This window comes from Pelecanus crispus, chromosome 9, assembly GCF_030463565.1.
Source record: "Pelecanus crispus isolate bPelCri1 chromosome 9, bPelCri1.pri, whole genome shotgun sequence".
Classification (NCBI taxonomy): domain Eukaryota; kingdom Metazoa; phylum Chordata; class Aves; order Pelecaniformes; family Pelecanidae; genus Pelecanus; species Pelecanus crispus.
In genome coordinates, this window is record NC_134651.1 from 21,528,279 (window position 1) to 21,547,279 (window position 19,001).

Consider the following 19,001-nt stretch of genomic DNA (forward strand, 5'->3'; position numbering starts at 1 on the left):
ATATCTCTCCGTGATGCCTACACAACTGTAACCAAGCAAGCTCGCAGTGTGGGAAGCAATCTGTAACGCAGATGGTAAGTATTAACCCCCCCTGTTCATTAGTGTGTCATGCATGGGGATTAGGGCAACAATAAGGCAGATCTGCATTTCAGCAGAGTACAGGCATATTTGCGTGCACTAAATATATTTTTCTACACAAGATTTTTTGACTCTTTGGGTGTCCCAATTCTCCTGTGAATTTACTGTCCTTTGAGTGTAAAGACCAGATTAGGCTGGGACGAAAGGCTTGAGCTGCAGTGGTATGTGTTGCGAGGCTTTTAAGGCTCACTTCTTCTTTTTCATACCCTTTGCCCGTGTGTTGGTAGCTAAGTGCTCTACAAGCGGGGCATTAGCTCTGTCCCAGGGAAGTAGCATTACTTGCTAAAAGTAGAGGAGGAGAATCGAGAGAAAAGTTAAAAAGCCTCTTCAGAGCCACCGACCCCTCTCACAGCTAGATGTGGTGCCAGCAGCCTTGCAGAGGCTGCTGTAGCTCTGAAATTCAAGCTTTGCTGTAGTGCTGTGCTCAGGATTAGCTGTGACTCCTGATGAGTGGGACACTTCATACAAGTCTAGCATTAGCGTATTTATTGCAGGGCATTGTCGTAGCCCCAAACCAATTTTCTGATATTTACAGCTTGCTCATAGCGGTATTCAATAATCAAGGTACCTAACACTCAGCTTTGTGCTAGAGAGAGCCACGGTGAGCATTACGATTTTGCTTTTACCCTTTGGTGTAGCTATGGTCTCTGGCAAAGGAAACATTGTCTGCTGATGGTGGTGACTTTTGAGCAATTTTTGAACAACTTTTGAATTTTGAGCATTTCTTTAAGGAAGAGTCAGAAGCTGGATTTTTTTCACTGGTGGTCCCCAATTATTAATTACTTTTGGCCTGTTCCTGCTGGCTGTGGCTACTGGGTCATTGCTCGGGATCTGAACATGAGCACAAAAGGCTGGAGAACTGGTGACAGAGAGGTCAAATCATAGAACCATAGAATCGTTTAGGTTGGAAAAGACCTTTAAGATCATCCAGTCCAACCATTAACCTAACATTACCAAGTCCACACTAAACCAGTTAAGGGTAGACTAGACTAAACCATGTCCCAGAGTGCCATGTCTACCCATTTTTTGAACGCATCCAGGGATGGTGACTCCACCACCTCTCTGGGCAGCCTGTTCCAATGCTTGACTACCCTTTCTGTGAATACAACTACCTGAAAGGAGGTTGTAGTGAGGTGGGTGTTGGTCTCTTCTCCCATGTAGTTAGCGATAGGACGAGAGGAAATGGGCTCAAGCTGCGCCAGGCGGGGTTTAGGTTGGAAATTAGGAAAAATTTCTTTACGGAAAGGGTGGTCAAGCATTGGAACAGGCTGCCCAGAGAGGTGGTGGAGTCACCATCCCTGGAAGTGTTCAAAAAACGGGTAGATGTAGCACTTCGGGACATGGTTTAGTCTAGTCTACCCTTGATTGGCTTAGAGTAGACTTGGTAGTGTGGGTTAATGGTTGGACTGGATGATCTTAAAGGTCTTTTCCAACCTAAACGATTCTATGATTCTATGATTCTAATATCCAATCTAAACCTCCCCTGGCGTAGCTTGAGCCCATTTCCTCTTGTCTGTGACTGCTGGGTTCATTTCAACTGGACACAAGTACTGACTTTTGGGTTTGTCCTTGCTGTGCTTCGGCCCTGCAAAGGTGCTTTTCCAAACAGTAGGATCCCTGAGACAGCCTGGCTGCAGCTCCCAGCCCCAGGTCCCTGCGCTTGCAGGTCACTGTTGCTATTGCTTGTGAGTGTTTATGTAAACGTAACGCTTGGGACTGTTTCCATCTCTGGGCTGGGGGTGTGCTTGCTTGCAATTCAAATCATTCTCAGGCTGGCAGGTGAATACAGAATAGGCCAAGCAAAAGCAATGGGTGCTGCCAGGAGGCTGCCATGGGGCTCACAGCCTCAGGCACACACAATACCTCTGACCACCCGGCGACCTTGAAACCGAGCCCAGTGCAAGGGAGGGCGAGCGGGGTGGCAGTGGGGACGGCAGGCAGGCCATGGCCACGGGCTGAGCGGCGAGCGTGGTCCCACGCAGGCAGGGGGGAAGCAATGCGCTCTGACAGGAGCAGGAGCTCCGCAGCAGCAAATGACTGTCATGCTTTACATGTTTTAGCAAATGTGGAAGATCCTGCCCGCTGCTAGAGCCACACTTCCACCCTGTTCAGAGATGTACCCATATTTCCTAACTTCTACTTGCAGCAGGCAGTAGAAAGGTTAAAAATGAAACTTGTGACTATTTTTTTCCGTCCCTTAAATCAAATCACCTGTATCCAGAAAAGCAACCTGCAAGTCTGCTTGCAGTTTTACCGAGAAGCTTGGAAGGATGAGGAGACTGGAGTCATGAAAAAGGTACTGCTGGAAAATTAAACGAGGCAGATTCAGTGCTTGCTGGTTTGGTTTTTTAATCCTGCCAAGGGCTGCAATAACATTTGGCCACTGCCTCGAGTAGCTGATTCTGTGCTGGGGGACCGGCACACAGATGCCCTGCGACAGGCGGAAGCCTGGATCGACACCACACGCCTGGAAAATGGTTTGCAGAGCGAGCACATCAGGAGGTGGCAGCTTCAAGGCGGGACAGAGTGGACTAAGCTAAGGATGAGATGCCTGCCACATCCCTCTTGACAGCATAGCAAAGGAAGTTTAGAAAAATATTGTCTTGGCACCACCCCTCCAGCTGAAGACGGCTGCGGGATGGAGGGCTGCAGCACTGGACTAGGACGTACGGGACAGTACTGAGGAGAAAACAACAGCCCAGGCTCCAAGGCTGGTGGTCTGTATCTTGAAGTTACCTCCTACCCCGTTCACATCAAAGGCAATGTTTTACTCTAAACACCAAGCGTGCCTGCTCAAGAGGATTTAGCTCGTGCCTTTGTGGTACTGAGTACAGAACATGACCAGCAAACCAGCCACAAAACCTCATTCTCCACCATCACACTGGAGATGCAGAGGTACCTGAACCGCAGGGATGGCGAGGTGGGGAGCATTTCCAAAGACAGCAAAGACGACACACACTGGATCGTAGCGAGGACCTGGTGCTTCAGGTTAGTGAAATACAGAAAGGGCGGTGTCTTACCTTGTCGGAGGACTTGCCTCTTCAAGCCCGGCCCTGAGGGAATGGCTGTGCTCCAGCGAGCGTCCCACGAGCACACCCTCAGCACGAAGCCCAGCTGAAAGCCTTGCCTGGTCCCAGCCAGCCCAGAAGTGCTGCAGCAATTGGGGCTCACCCCAATCAGCTGCGGGCACTTGGGTGTCCATGGGCACGCCACTTTCAGCCAGGACATGATGCTGAGGGGAGGACACAGCCCTACTCAGTTTCAAACATGCATCCTTGACAACAAAACCTTGTTAGGCTCCTCAATGAACACAAAATATTCTGCCGTTTATGGGATTTCGTGCTATAATTGCATATATTCATTCAAAATAAAATTTTACTTCCGACTAACTGTTTAGTCTATTAGAGGTAGCTATTGCAGATGAAGATGATTCCAGATGCCCAAGTACCCCCCATCACTGACAACACGGCAACTAGCATGTTTCCATTTGCAAAGGTTGTAACAAATAGTCGTGAGTAGATCGATAGTCTTTTTTTATGTTTTTAAAAAAGCAGAATGTTGCTGCTGAGCCCAGAGGAGCCGAAGCTCGCAGCTAGACGGAGCAGGGGATGAGGGGACACAAGTGGGCCAGCTTGGGAAGAGAGGTGGGTGGCTGCATTTGGGAGGCATTTTAAACTGCAACTCATTCCCCTTATATCAATCATTTACAAGTAGCAACAGAGGATGCAAAATGAACAGAGAAACACCAAATTTTGCAAAATAGGTATATTTTAAAATTTGAACCAAGTACAGTTTGCATGTATTGCATGAATCACATGCAGGCGAATGCTATAAAAGATAAAAATACCTGTGCACATACTTTATAAATCCAAGCATTTATATATAATATATAAAATTCTCATAGCATAAAATAGCTGTGCTTCAGAACAGAAATTTTACAGATAAAACTGCATGAATGTCCCAGTCAAACCGTGCCTTTCTTGGAACCAACTGTTTTCACCCCACGGGTTCAACACTCAGCTTGCTGTCAAGTTGTTTCCCAATTTTGGTCCCGTCCAGTGTGATGTGGTCCCTCCGCAGGGCTTCAACTCTGCCCTGCAGCCGTACATCATAAAGCACCTCAGCAGAAGGTGCTTAAAGGTGTTTTAAGGCCTGAGGGCAGCACTCCTCTGGTGTGTGGGAGGGAGGGAGACTGAGGACAGGACCCCGTGGCTTTGGTGGCCCAAGCCCGGTGCTCACCAAAGGGCACGTGTGAGCGTGCACGTGCCCTGCTGAAAGACACGTTGAAGCTGCTTGCATGCACATGTAAAGTCCACACAGCCCCATTTAAAACAGTTTATCCACAGCCTGGGCAAATCTAAAAATGGTCAAAATTTCTGCCTGCGTTTCTTCTGGAGACTACCAACCTGGTTTTAAAATCACACAGCTCTTTCACGTGTACGCCTCCTCCTCCTCGTACCAAACTGCCAGCTACATTTTTTTAACTTGATTATATTTATCCAAGCGGTCAAACTGATGGCAAAGCACCTCCTTTTTATTCTTCAGGTTAATTTTTCTTGCAGCCAGGAAGACAAGTGTACATGGTTAAAAAGCTGGCCTTTATGTACATTCTGCCAGGGAAAGGCACAGGGTCCATGCTTAAAGCTCCGCAGTCATAGCGTGTTATATTTTTCCAGCCAAGCAGACCACATTCACCGCTGTATTTCTCAACAGCTCATTGGTCCAACAGCAGATACTTTTTTTTTTTTTTTTAAATAAGCAGCCTGAGTTATAGCGACGACCCTCCTGTGAACACTCCTAAACTGCTATTCTACAAGTGTATACATGGTATTGCAAGATGCATGGAAGACCAACGATAATGCTGTGCAGCACCAGAAAACGATGGCATCTTATCATCGCCACACGTTGTAGTCACTGGAGTCACCACGCAGCTCCTCCCACAATGCGGTTTAAGGACACTACTTGTCACTGAGCCCCTGCACAATAGGAAGGGCTTTGTCCCATCTCCTAGACAGGGAAGCTAAATCAGAGTTAAACAGTTTGAACGCAAGCCTCAACATTGTGGTAACAACTCTGCTCGGTTGTATGTAGGTAAAGGATCCTTCAGTGGAGGCTTTCTTATTACTATTCAAGATGGATTTGTTATGAATCGCTTAAAATGTTTTGTGTTGGATTTTTTTCCTTCTGTTTTACTTTTTTGTTGTTTTTTTTAAAGGATTGCAATGGGTAAAACCATACACAGAACTAGCCAGGTCTGGCAGTGCCATCAGAAGACACTATGACAAGCGACAAGTACAATAATCATCAGATTTCTTTAGGGAAATGCACAGCCGTACCCAAGTATGGCCATCTCTGATCTCTGCTGACGCTGGTTGCTGAAGGAACCTGCCGCCTTGGCCAGTGGGATGCTCCTGCCAAAGCCCAACAGTGGGAAGGTGCCAGCGCTTGAAGAGCCTCCACCTCCCTCCATCTCCACATCACCTTCCCATCTTCAGCCATTCTTCCTTCGCCCCTGGTCCTCAGGGGATAGCGGGCTGCAGACAGAGCTCTGCACGCCCCAGGGATGGCGCTTTGCTCTTGGCTGGTCACCTCTTCCCCCACCCCACCAGCCGCTCACTCCCCCATGCCCCAGATGCGAGCCGTTCCTTGGCTTGCTCTCCTTCTTCAGCAGGAGCAACCCCGTGGCCAGGCAGGCAGTCCCATGGGGCTGGCATCCCACAGGCACAGCCACGCTTCCCAGCACCCCCAACCCTACGGCAAACCAGCTGCTGCTGCCGCTCCGGCAGGGATTTTAGCTTTGTACTCTGTGCTTGTCATCTTGAGATGTCTGGGCCAGGGGTCTCTAATTATGGGACACAGTGGGGTCAGTGATTTCTAACCCAAAGTTATTTGTGTACAGCGATTTCCATGACTCTTCCGAATCAGGTATTTTAGGCCAGTGCAGAAAGGCACAAACCACTTTTTTGGTCAAGTTACAAGCCTTGACTGACTCATTCCATCTCTGAAATGGTGGTGCCATACATTATTTTGTAAGGAAGGTGCTGCGCTCACATCAATCCTAACAGCTTGTGCAGCAGCGGCACAATCACGGTAGCACTGAGGCCAACTGAGGAGTATGTTATAAATTTATATGGCACTTCAACTTCCAGTCGTCTTCGGGCTTCCAGATCGCCAATGGGAAACTTGTACCGATAACCCAGCATGCCAAGGACCACGCTCTTCATGAGCTGACGCGTCAGTAGAACAACTATGATCCCTACAAAGAACCTGGCTAGCATGACCACCACTATTTTACTCGTAATCAGAGGAAATCCAAGCGGAGAATTTTCGCTGGTGTAGGCTGGTGCAGCATACTGGTTATTTAACCAAAATCCCACAGTTGCTCCAGCTCCTGCTCCTAAGATAGTAGTGGTGTCTCCCCTGGTAGGGCTGTAAAAGTCTAGTTTTGGGTAGTTGTAACATAAGACAAGAGGCACAACTATGGAAAGCAGTGGACAGAAGGGACTAGTTAACAGCAAGTGATCTATCATGTCCCATGCAGGATACAAGAGCATGAGCAGCACAGCTGAAATCAGCGCTCCGCCAATCACATCCTGTAAAGAGATCACGTTTAAAAGCTTTGTGAGACCTGGAAGGTAAAACGGATATTCTCAGGTGAAGATAAAAGACCAGCATCTGCATTCGTAACTGCACAGCAGCAGAGGAACACCCTGAATTCACAGCGATGGCACTGCCCATGCACAGTGACAACCCAAAGCTTGTGCTAAACAAAACGTGACAATCTGTGAACCCATCCTTAGCCTTGTCCATGTGAATATATCTATTGACTCATATTTTTCCCCTGAACAAGTGAGATTCTTCCCCTCAGCTGCTTTCATGTTTTAAGGCCACTCTCCACCTACGACCTCAGTGGAAAAGGCACATGCTCAACTCCATCTCGGGGACGATATCACAGTAAGCTGCCTTCATACAACCCTTCCCCTCCCAGAATCCTACAAGTAATTTCATCATATCAGTAGGATTATCGCTTGCTTGCTTTGCATAAATAGGAAGATGCTGTCTTTTGTCAGAGACAAGCACCCAGTCCAGGAACACAGGCTCTGGGGGAGAAAAGCACACAGCTGCAGGACATGGTGCCTTGATCTCTGCCGACTACGGCAAGAGGTAGGCACCACCGGGCGAGAATACATCAAGGAGAAATTTGTTGCCCAAGCCACTGAAAACCAGCTTGTAGTTAAGCGCCCGAGGCAGTGCATAGTTAAAACCTAATTTATTAACAGAGGCAAATAAGGTATTTTGAGAACTTGATTGTTGTCGACCGCAAGGCTGGGAAAGGAGACAAGAGCTAACCCCTAACAAAAAGCTGTCTGTATGAGAGCAGCCAGATAAAAAGCAATATAACAAGTTTCCCCATGCTGCTCTCTCAGCATTGCCCAGGAGGCAGCAGAATTTGTATTCTGACCATGAAATGCCCTGCAAAAGCTAGATTTAATCACAGACAGAAATGTCCTCTTCTCAAGATTGTATCTTTTTCACCAAGTCATGACAGTTGACTACTACCATGCTTGGTCACAGTCTAAAATGAATTATGTATGAGAACTTCATTTATAGTTAGGCAGGATTGAGGGGACTTTTTCACAACAGAAATATTTAATGACTTTCTGGTAAATGCGTTACTCCAGTATGGCTAAACTCTGGCTGTTTACAACTTCCAGGCAATAGATTCACAGCACATTTGCTTTTAAGCAACTCCCAGAGCCATTTTTCGTATTTCTAATACAAATTTCCACTTACATTTATTCCCTCATCCATGACATGAGGGTAGCCGTGGACGTATACAAAGTTGTTCACAGATGTCTAATATGTAAAATACAATTAGGTGTCAATGTTTCACAACACCAAAATCTTTAGATGATAACTTTACATGCAAAGGCATGTTTTGGCCTAACAGTGAGTAACTGCATCAACATGAAAGAGCCGGGGGTTGCTCCCAGCACCGATGCTCAGAAATCCCATCACCTCCATGCACCTCCTCTTCCCCCCCTCACTATTTGCCCACTTCATATTAGAAGAAAAATGTCCTGACATCCCAGTGTCCTCTCCACATGGGATTAAGGAGTGAAATTCAAAAGCTGTTCATGTGCTTTTCTGTTCCAATTGAAGACATTTAACCAAACATTAATATTCCCCTAACAAATGCTTTGCTCAGATTTACCTAGCTGACTCCAGCAGTTCCTGGCCAGGGCACAGACACCCGCTATTTGCAAACCTGATTAAGGTTTTCTGATTTTTATTATCCTCCCGCTCAGCCTCAATGCAGTAACATGGCCCCTGTAGTTTTCAGGCAGGACCCAGATAACCAGTGCCTTATACCAGTGGTCTCCAAAGTGGGTGCGCAAGGCAACCCACCAGGCTGTGGGAAGAAAATACTTTTTGCACCACTATTAAGTAGAATAAAAAATAGATACATATTTTAAGAGTAGCGTTTATTTCATCCTTATCTCACCCTTTTTTTTAAATTCCTATTTTTCTGTATGTTTTGTAATGTATTTATCAATATAGTAATACATCTATATAATTCATAAATAAATATAGATATATTGGGCATGTGTGCTAAAAATTTTTTTACTGATAAGGGTGCACGATAAAAAAAAACTTTGCAGACTAGTGGTTTATACTGTTTTTCCCCCGTCCACCAGTATACAGGCTCCTCATTTTGGAGACTCCTTACCAGAAGCTGCTGGAGAGCACGGGACATACCCAGCCACAGCCCATCAGTAGTGACTCCCTTTGGTTCTGGTATGCATGGGCAGAGGTTTGATTTTCTGAACACCCATAAGAGACGGGGGAGTTCAAGACCAACACTTTACGAAGACATTTAGCGGTGCAGAGTTAATGCTCTCCCCCCTCGCCTGTTCAACTAAGGAGAAGATGGGAAGAGGAGGGATGGCTCCAATTTCTGTGAGAAAAACTGCTTTTCTGGACTCTCCCTACTGTGCACCCAGGCGCGGCACCTTAGCTTTTCCCGGTGGTGAAGCTGCTGTTAGCACTCCCAGGAAGCACATTCTTGCCCGTCTGCCTGTGTAAACAGATTAGCCTCTCGCCAAACCCACAATTATAAAGGCATTTTCAAAGGAGGGCAGGCACAGATTTTGCTCAAAGTGCAGCACCACTGGCAAAGTTTAAAACCTCCCACTTCCCTGCTGGGATGCTCCAGCTCCCTCAGCACTAACAAGTGCTGCAGCAGTCCTCCACAGGCTCCATCCCTCCCAAAAAGCGTGTCCCCCCCCAGCCATGCAGCTTGGCCCCGCTCCCACACAGCACCCCCCTGCCTCCCCCACAGCGACAAGCATCTGCCTGGGTTCGACACACGGGAGGCCTCGCTCCTATCGATTTTAACTGGAAAGCTGTCATTTGGCTTTGCTACCTAAAGAACAGGCCAGTGTCGGGTTTCTAATGCCACAAGCCCTTCAAGTTATTTTCCTGTGCTACAGGTACACAAAGAAAAAACAACTGGGGTAAAAACCCAGTTGCATGTGATGCCTGGGATGCAGGACTGGGGCGCTTCAAAATGCTCGCTGCCTGTCAGCGAGGCAGCGCGGCGGCGGTGCAGTCCGCGGATACTGGCACCGCTGCTGCCGTTCTTGCGCTGGGCTGGGTTTTTTTTGTTTCACAAGGTCTTAGAGCACAATTTGTTTTAAGATTGCAAAAGCATGTGGTCTGGCTTTCTGAAGGCAAGACGGTTCTGTGCTCTTCCCATTGAAACTATGGTTGGAGATGTAAACACTCACAAAAGGCCCCCAGAACATCAAACCAGCACCCTGAACACGGTGGCACTCAAGCATCTTCCCTGATGTTTCCAATCAAAGCAGAAATAACACTTTTCCTATTCTGTCTTGTATTGCCTGAATTCCCTTCACATTTTCATTTACAGTGTGAGATGCTACTCGCTCTCCTAAACAGAAATATCGTATTTGCTTTCCACTCCTATAGGTTACTCTGTTTCATCCCACAAGGACTGGAGTGCCACAGTGTGTAAAGTGATGCCAATACATCGCCTGTTTATCAGTATTAAAATATTTAAGATAATTTCAGGATTAACGGTGGTGTTAAAAAACCTGAGATACAGCACAGCATCTCTCCTGAGGGTGGTGTAATGGGCAATAAATGTATCGACACTGAATCGGTATATCTCAGGGAAAAAAAAAAAACCAAAACAATTTACTTTGTTTACAGAAACAACTTTCAGGTTTCTTTTTGGTCATAAAAAGTGACCTATTGACTTCTCCCTGCATCCTACCCCCACACACTGGCCAGCACAGGGCAGTACTGATTTTAACTCAGGGCAGCACAAGCGGGAAGCTGCAGTACCAGTAAGGCTGTCACAACATCAGCTGCGGCTCCTGAGTGCCTGTCTGCTTCCCCAAGCCCCCGTCGCTGCCTGGAGGCAGGGGGGTATGCATCACACCAGGAGGAGACCCAGCTCTGCCTCCACAGCGAATGCCAAACCCATTAGCTTGGTGCATTAAGAAATTCCTACAGCTGGCCCTGAAGGGTTGAAAGGAGGCTAAAAGCCTCCCCTCCTCCCCCCCGGTTTGGGGCTGCCCTTGGCTGATGAAGTTCTTCCCAATATAATTTGTAGCGATCTTGCCCACATCGTTTTGGAATACTGTACACTCACATGAACACCATCGCTCATCGTTTCAAATACGAGATGACTCAGATGTGCCAAAAATTGGGCCAAAGCTTTAAGATAGGGAGTAAAGGGCTATTTTCTAAAATACAATTGTCTGGGGGAAAAAAACCCAAACAACAACCAAAAAAACCCCCAGTCCTATTGTCTCCAATTGCATTTTGTTCCTTAAAAATAACCTCTATAAAATTACAGATTCTCTGCTTCAGAATGTGTCCAAATTTTCACTTTGCCCTTTCCAGGCAACTCCAGATTCCCACTTCCCCAGCTCCTCAGACTCCATCATTTAAGACCTGAAAGGAAGGACGCTGCCTTTCCCCTGCTTCTCCATGCACATGGGATATTCTCGTGTTGAGGTGGTGAAGGTGGTTTGTTGCAATTAAATTATCTCTCAGCAGTGCACGTGTACTGCTTCCACCCCATGCTCTAGCTGGGTGATGCTCTCCTGGTCACAGCCCAGGCAATGGGTGTTTACTCCCTTTACCTGAAGCACAGCATTCATTCTGACACAGCTCTCATACCAGTTTACTGCCTCTCCAGAAGGTCTTTAATGGTAACATCTCTTCTACTGACACGACTGTGCTTTTTGAGGCTGCTCCTGAGCCAAAAGCAATGCCAGCAATGCTGAAATACGGTCTGATTTGTAGAGCTGAGGCTACAGAAGACGAGACCCTGTGCTGGAGCTTCAGCTACGGCTGTAGCAAAGCACTGCGCAACCACCTTGCCACTCCTTTTCTGGTTCCTCAAATGGGAAAAATTCAGTTACACTGAGTCGGTGGGTATATTTTACCCATACATTTGCTTTACTAAAATATTATGATTGCTTAATACATAATTATATCCTGTCGGTATTCATTTTCTATTAAGACCTCGGTTGAGAATTCATTAGATAGAGGCTGTTTCGGCTGGTGGCTTGGCTGAGCGGCCACTGTGCCTCAGCCCCTCAGTACCTTGGGCAGCTCAGAGTGGGAGCCATCCCTCAAAGTGTGGTAAATGTCTCTGAACCGCACTTCTTCCCCGAAAGAACCTGTCATTGCAGGTGGGATGGCAGAACCTGTTGCTGCAGGTGGGACGGATGGCACCACAGAGAGCCGGGGGTTGCATTTGGGCCGCTGCGATCATCAGTCGCTTCCCCAGCTCCATCCCCACCACGGCACGCACGGGATGAAGACCCCAGCGAAGTACGTCTGCCCTCTTGAAAGGCAGCATTGCTCACAGTTCAACTAAGGAGCTTGTTTTAAAGCCCTTTTTTATCGTGTCAAAGGCACAAAGGACTTTTTCTTCTTACCCTAAAATCCACCTAAATTTAGAGAAGTCTCTCATTATGATGGACCAGCAAGGGAAGTATGCGAAGAATTTTTACTGATTGACTTAAGGTCACTAGTCAAGAAAGGGTGTCTCCAGCTTTGATTTAAGATACTGTTTTGATCCACTAGGCCTGGAAGGGAAGGTCAAGCTCTATTTTATAGATATCCTTAATCTTATAAGGGGTCCCTGTTTTACAGTCATCAGGTCTCCTTATTACAAACATAATTATTACTTAGTAAAGAAGTGCAATTATTTATGCATATGCAACCAACAAACAATGTGTCTCAAACTCCTGTGGGGAAATAGCTGGGGGGTTTTATCCATAGTTAGGCAGCTGGACCACCCCTCTGACCATTACGTATAACAGATCAATGTTTCCTCTCGTCAGGAAGGAACCAGCTACTGCCTAATCAAACACTAAAATCTGTTCTTAAAGCAGGTCTGACATCTCTAAAGAACTGTGCACAACAAGTCTGTCATATAAAGTCACAGATATTTTACGATTATTTTTGAATGAAGTATTTGTGCATCTCAATCCTTTAAGAATTAATTTCCTACCAGCTGAAAATGAGAAGCTTGTAATAATATTTTTTTTAGTGCCATGTCCCTGTACGGTAACACGAGACCTGCTGTCCCCCAGCCCCCCAGCAGCAGCTCACTTGTCACGTTTTACCCTCTCCTCCGCTCTCCGCTGGTCGCCAGCATGACTCACCCACCTGCTATTCCTTCCCTGACACTCCCAAGCTAAACCAGACCGGAATATTTCTTGCTGACAACAGTGATACTATTGCACAAAAGGCTTAGCTAAGGAGCAGCGTCAGTTGCCCAAGTGCATTCCTCGCAATTAAAATGTCAAAATAGAGAACTACAATTCGGATGCCACAACGACCTCACCCTGCTCTTCAACCCACGCGCACTGCTGCTTTCCTTCCCTAATGGTATAAATAATTCCCCTGCGGGTTCAAATAGCAATAGCCTGAGGGATTCCCCAAAGAGATTTAGTGGCATGACTCCTATATTCCTGCAGTGGCACGGCTAAGGCAGGACATGCATTGCTTGAAGAGTGGGAGATGGGAATTGCAGAGCTGGAGGCACAACCAGCACAGGGCAGCGCAGGGCATCCTTACCAGGACCGTGTGCATCCCCGTGTAGAGCCTGCTGAGACACACCAGCGTCGAGAACACGAATGCTGCTACCAGGCCTAGTTCGAACGGATACTGTGAAAAGGGGAAAAAAATAAATGCACGCATTACACTGTTAACCACTTTAACATCAGTATATATCCAAAGTAAAACATCCAAGCAGCCAGACTGACATAAGGATCTCGCGTTGGGAAACGGCTCCCGAGCTGTACTTTCCCAAAGAGATTAATGTGACCCGAGACGAGACCTCACATTGGCCAACATGCAATCCTGCTGGAAGGTCGTTTCATTATCTGTGAGGCCTACTTTTGCAAAGGTCTAGTCTTAGCATGGGGAAACCGGGGAAATAGATGCCATTTGCAGAGTTTTTCCCCACAATATCCACAAAATCCATGTTAGTGCTAAAGACCTTAAGGAAAAAAGGCACAGCACATTGTACAAGCGATGCCTGAGGTTGAATTGCAGCCTCAGATCACCTGAGGGGAATGTGATAGCCCCAGAGCCTGACCAGAAGCATGATCAATAGTCCTCGAGCAGCGGGCTGGGAGGGGAAAATCAATGCCTGGGCTGAAACCACAGTCCAGCTATTAGAGCAGTCAGGACTGCTCTTCCCCGTGACACTTAAGGTTTGATAGTCATCTGATGAAGCTGGTTATGAAGCTTAACTTAATGAGTTGCCTATGAACATGGAAAGAAGTGTTGAAATAAATCAACATTTAAAAACCAAAAAAACCCCATACATTTGGTAAAGAATAAGTTTAACATCTCAGCCCTTAATCCACTCATTCAAATCCTGAAACCAAGTGGGTTGGTGGGCTCCTTTCAGTCCATAAAGGACATTTTTCTGAAAAAAATAAACCAACACAAAATATAAATAAATGAAATTAGTTCACCTGATTTGACACAAAGTCTCCATCTACTGCCGGGAGGCTGATGACTGACCAGGGTGGCCATAGGTCAGCACAGAAACGCTTCTGTGGAAATTTTAAGCACAACAACTCGCTTCTGACCCTTTCCCCCTGGCATTCTCTAGCCCCTGGAACAGAGAGCTCAGACCCGGCTGCAGATGTCACTCCCAGTTCATAAAACGCTAGCTTTTCCTCACTTCTCTAAGCCTTTGGAGGATTTACGCCCACTTTATTCCCCCCACAGCAGGCAGGCTGGGAGCTAGTCCAGAGTAATTGATGACTAGGGCAGCTTTAGAAGATAGCTGCATAACGTACTGGTAGATTTTTCCTTCTTAATAGAGGCAATTATGCCGTTTAATTATTTTACAGCAGCTTTATTGTGTCATGGCAGTTTCCAAGAAGTACAAGACAGCCCGTGAAGAGCTGTGTGTCCTACTGGTAGCTTATCAATTGAGAAGGAGGAGAAAGTGCTGCTGACCAGGTCTTTTTGGCGGATCTGACACATGGGATGGATCTGGCCTTCCAGGGCTGACAAATATCCCATCTTATGGCTCCTCCTCTCCATCCCCATCCCACTGCCAAGCTGCTCCGACCACTTACCATAAAATTTCCAGGGAGCAGGAGGCTGGCAGCACAGCTTTGGGCACCACTGACCTGCTCACTCATCCCGGCACTGTGGGCAGGAGCAAAGCCCACTGCTTCACAGCAGGGACCAGATGAGTCTGGAAGTTAAATTAATTCAGAGATCTCGGTGTAATTCAGAGATCTCTGTTTCTATGAGTTATAGCCCCAGGACACAGCACCTTTCATCAGGCGGGCGGCCACCTTTTGTCCCTGCACACACCCTGGCACCGTGGGGAGGACACCCAGGGACACTGTGACAGTGAGACCCCCTGGCCGTACTGCGAGCCCTCTTGGTTACATGGGTTTACCTTTGAAATACACTTGAGAAGGCTGAGAAACATGCTTAAATAAGATGCAGCCAGGAAGTTATTATTGCTAGAGTATGGGAAACACATGTCTGGATTCATAAAATGAAACAGAAATAGTCATCATGGAGAAATGAGTTTCCAGCAAATAAACCTGTTAGAAAGACAGAAGGCTGAAGGTTTGGGCAAAATAATTGTGAGATCTCCCCAAGCAGCCTGCAGCTCCAGTGCAGTGAAACTGCTGTTACTTCTCTGACAAACAGGTTCTCAAATCATGTTATATGCTATTAGTCGAACACAGGTTAGAGCCAGGGGATTTCCAAGGATGCTTTTCCTGCATCATACAAAAACCAGGCGACACAGAGCTCCTTTGGTTTCCCTGGGAGCCAGCGTTTCCCGACGTGCAGCGTTGGTTTGGCGGGCACGGGGCGAGCGCAAAACGCTGATGCCGGGCACCTTCCACAGCAGCACTGTGGCTCCCTCCATGGTCACCCTGCATGCGAAAACACAGCAAACCCTCCAAACCACAGCAGGCTGCGAGCGGGGTTCGTGCTAAAGAAAGGAGATTTCCGCTAAATTTCTTCCTGTGTCTGTTGTCGGCCAGCTACAGGTAACAACAGGGAAAAATACATCTCTGTGAAAAGAAATACAGAGCTCCTTTGGAAGTGGCAACAGCTTTGGATTTGCTAGTTTTGTGTAGCTTGCTGGAAGCAGACACATGCTTTTCTTTTTTTTATTTTCTTTTTTTTTTTTCTTTTTTCTTCTATCTTTTGTGTACCCCCTACCTTGTACTGGTTCGTGGTTGCAATGAGAAAGGAGAAGGAGATGGCAGTGGCTGCCATGGCGTGGGTGGAAGGCATCCCGTACTCTGCATCCGTCCTCATTTCCAGCTTGACAACAGGAGGGGAGAGGGGCCGAGGCCACTTCAGGATGTCCTTGGAGACCTGGCCTATGTACATCACTATCTGGGGACAAGAAAGGCCACAGGGCTGTCAGTCAGCATGGGCAACCCCCGCTCAGCCCACCCGAGAACCACCTCTATTTCTGTGCTTTTTCCTGCAAAATCCACCACCCCAAGCACAGAACTTATCCCCTGAATTATTAAAGGGGTTTCCATTACCCCCATCAGCAAAGGAAGAGGTGGTTTTACTGCACCATGTTGTAACCTGATCAGAAGTGGGACCAAAGGAGGGTTTGCTGACGAGATGCAGCAATACAGGATGGTATAAGACAGAGAGACAGCTCCCGCCCCGCGCTAGAGAAGTTTAAGTTTCCTCCCTATCTCTTACAACCCCTCTCCTGCAAAGCAAACAGGTAGAAGAGAAACTCTTCTGCCACCACCTTCAAATCACCGCCTTGCCCAGCCGCATCCCTCCCAGCTCCGCGCAGTAGCTCTCCAAGGGCAGCACCAGCTCTCCCACTCGCAGCAGCTCCCACTCCACTCACCGCACAAGGTGCTGCAGGAACCCCGCTGGGATGCACCACCAGCATGGTTATTTAATAATAACCTCGGCCTCCTTGGGGAGGCAGCAGAGAGAAAACTGGACAAGCAACACGAAGTACCAGTTCTCCTGCCTAACTCCCTAACAGCAAGGGGCTTTTGTGTCCTGCTTGGGACACCAGAGGTTTAAGCGAAGGCTCCGTTAATTAGCTACTGAGCACTGCAATGCAGTGATTTTATGGGGAAACATTGTATCCTCAGATGACTGCAAGCAGTAGCAATAGGAAGCAGAGGCATTGGTTGGCCAGCTTCCCCGAGAAGTGCAGCCCACCCAGCAGTGCCCAGGGCACCCGCCGTGCTGACATCCTCTGCTCCTCAGCACCCCTTTCCCAAAGGCAACAGGCTCTTAGCATACACAGTGAGAAGGACGTGAAAAGTCACCCAGGCTGTCCCCGGAGGATGTATTTGCTTTCTTTTGCCCCCATCCTTCCTTTGGATACTGCAGCAAGACATATGCAAAGCAAGCTCTCTAAAACAAAGCAAACCTTTTTTCTTTTTTTCTTTAAATTAAAAAATCAGATTAACTGACGCCTGCCACGAAAGCTCAGCTTGCTGTGCAAGATGGCTCACTGTTCCACTTCTCACGCTTCCACTAGCAAAGGAGAGGTCTTAAAATAACACCCTTCCCATGCTGGTGTTAGCCATATGCCAGAACAGCAACACGATCACCCGCTGCCACAGCCGTCACCAGCTACATTGCATCCCTCTCTCTCCCACCAGCCATTTAAAAAATGGCTTAACGTTAAAAGACAGACTTCAGGATTCACAAATCAGGACCAGGAAAAAGCCAGAATGTCACGTTCCTTCATCCCCATCTCTACAGCAAAGGGCATGCCGTGGGGAGCGCTAGGCTTACAGCCGGCACCAGAGCCTGGAAAAGTGATTGCTGCTGCCTTTGCATCCTTCATCCCTCATCACGTGAATCACATCACCGCATTATTATTGGCACCACCTGCGGCACGCCTGGCTGCTCCTACTTCACCCTGATATATGGGGCATAGGGCAGTCAGCAAATACCCTGCCCAGGCTGTTCACAGTAAACAAAGGCTCAAGGAACAAGACTCTTAAAGAAACCACTGCCTGGGTTTATTTGGTTAACGCCACCAGTTTCCAAATGGATGCAGGCACATCTTTGGAAGTTAATTAAATTCCAGGGTTGAAAGCAAAATTACTCTCTCTGACAGAACATAAAATATTGAGGCTACCATGCGTAGATACCATCTGAGAGGCAAGGTAGGACAAGCCAGTTTATCAGCAGTCCTCTATAATGACTTCCACTTGTAGAATTATTATTAGCACTAGTACATAAGAGTATTACAGAAAGGGAAATGAGTCATCTTTGAAATGAAGGCTATGCTAGGACTCCTCTGATGGTGAAAAACAGGCTGAATGCTGGAGGTGGTATGGGTAAGCAAGAATACCAGGCATCCTCACGCCACCTTCCTTCCTGGCATTCCAGATTAAATTCTGACCCTCGTATTTTTTAAAAACACATACTGTATAGGCACGTACAGTAATGAGAGGTGAGACAACCTCCATAAAACATGAAGGGGAATCCAGAATACATTCAGACTAAGCACTGCCCTCTGAAGCACCAACCTTTGCCTTTAGCTTATCTGGGTGCTGTGCACGTGGCTTTACATGCAACGTCCTGGATTATTCGGCAGAAACGGCAGTTGTGGGTGTGGCAGAACATCCCCAAGGAGCCAAACATGTAGACTTCTCTGAGAAGGTGAAAGATGACAGGTGCACCATTGCTAAGAGCCACCCAGCAAAGGCATTGCTCTGGTTCACCCCCCTCCCCCTGCGCCGCTCACAAGTGGCTGGAGGAGCACAGGACCGCCCAGGATCCGCGCGGGCTCTTCAGCTCGCAGCCCAGCAAAGCGAGCAGCCCAGAGCTCCTGCCAGATCCACCTGTGGTGGGCAGAGGGGTGTGCAGGCAGTGCACCAGCTGGGACCTACTCATCCCTCCCAGCGCAGAGCATCAGCCAGTCCTGCAGGGACCATCACATGGCTGGCAACTGAAGGCAATACCCCTGCGAGGGTACCAGGCACAAACTCCCAGAGCTCAGCCACGCACAGCGGAAAAATTACCAAGTAGGAGGCCACCACAGATGCAGTCACTGTGTAACAAGTGTTTTGCAGAAACACACTTACAGCATTATATTTCATTGCAGGATATTTCTGAATTGCACTCTACTGCGGCTCTCATCTTCTGAGGACGGTAGGTATGCCTTGGTTAAGTGGCATATTCTCTCTTAAGCCACATTTCACTATTTCCTGACCTTATTTCTCTGTCATTTTGGATTTACTCTCCAACAGTCCCAGGGGAAAGAAAGCAAGCCAAAGCACTGGAAAGAAGGAAAAGGGAGACAGAGAGAT

At 47.5% G+C, this 19,001-nt stretch overlaps 1 protein-coding gene across 1 annotated transcript in view; it reads right to left on the reverse strand.

Annotated features, from left to right (window-relative positions):
• Nucleotides 1-6,185: 6,185 nt before the first annotated feature.
• Nucleotides 6,186-19,001, reverse strand: part of SGPP2 (sphingosine-1-phosphate phosphatase 2) — a 37,330-nt gene continuing 24,514 nt past the window's right edge. Inside the window, exons 3-5 of the mRNA XM_075717025.1 lie at nucleotides 15,904-16,083; nucleotides 13,267-13,356; nucleotides 6,186-6,731 (exon numbers count right to left, since the gene is read on the reverse strand). Of these exons, the coding sequence (XP_075573140.1) occupies nucleotides 6,186-6,731; nucleotides 13,267-13,356; nucleotides 15,904-16,083 (816 nt within the window). The remainder of the gene's footprint in view (nucleotides 6,732-13,266; nucleotides 13,357-15,903; nucleotides 16,084-19,001) is intronic.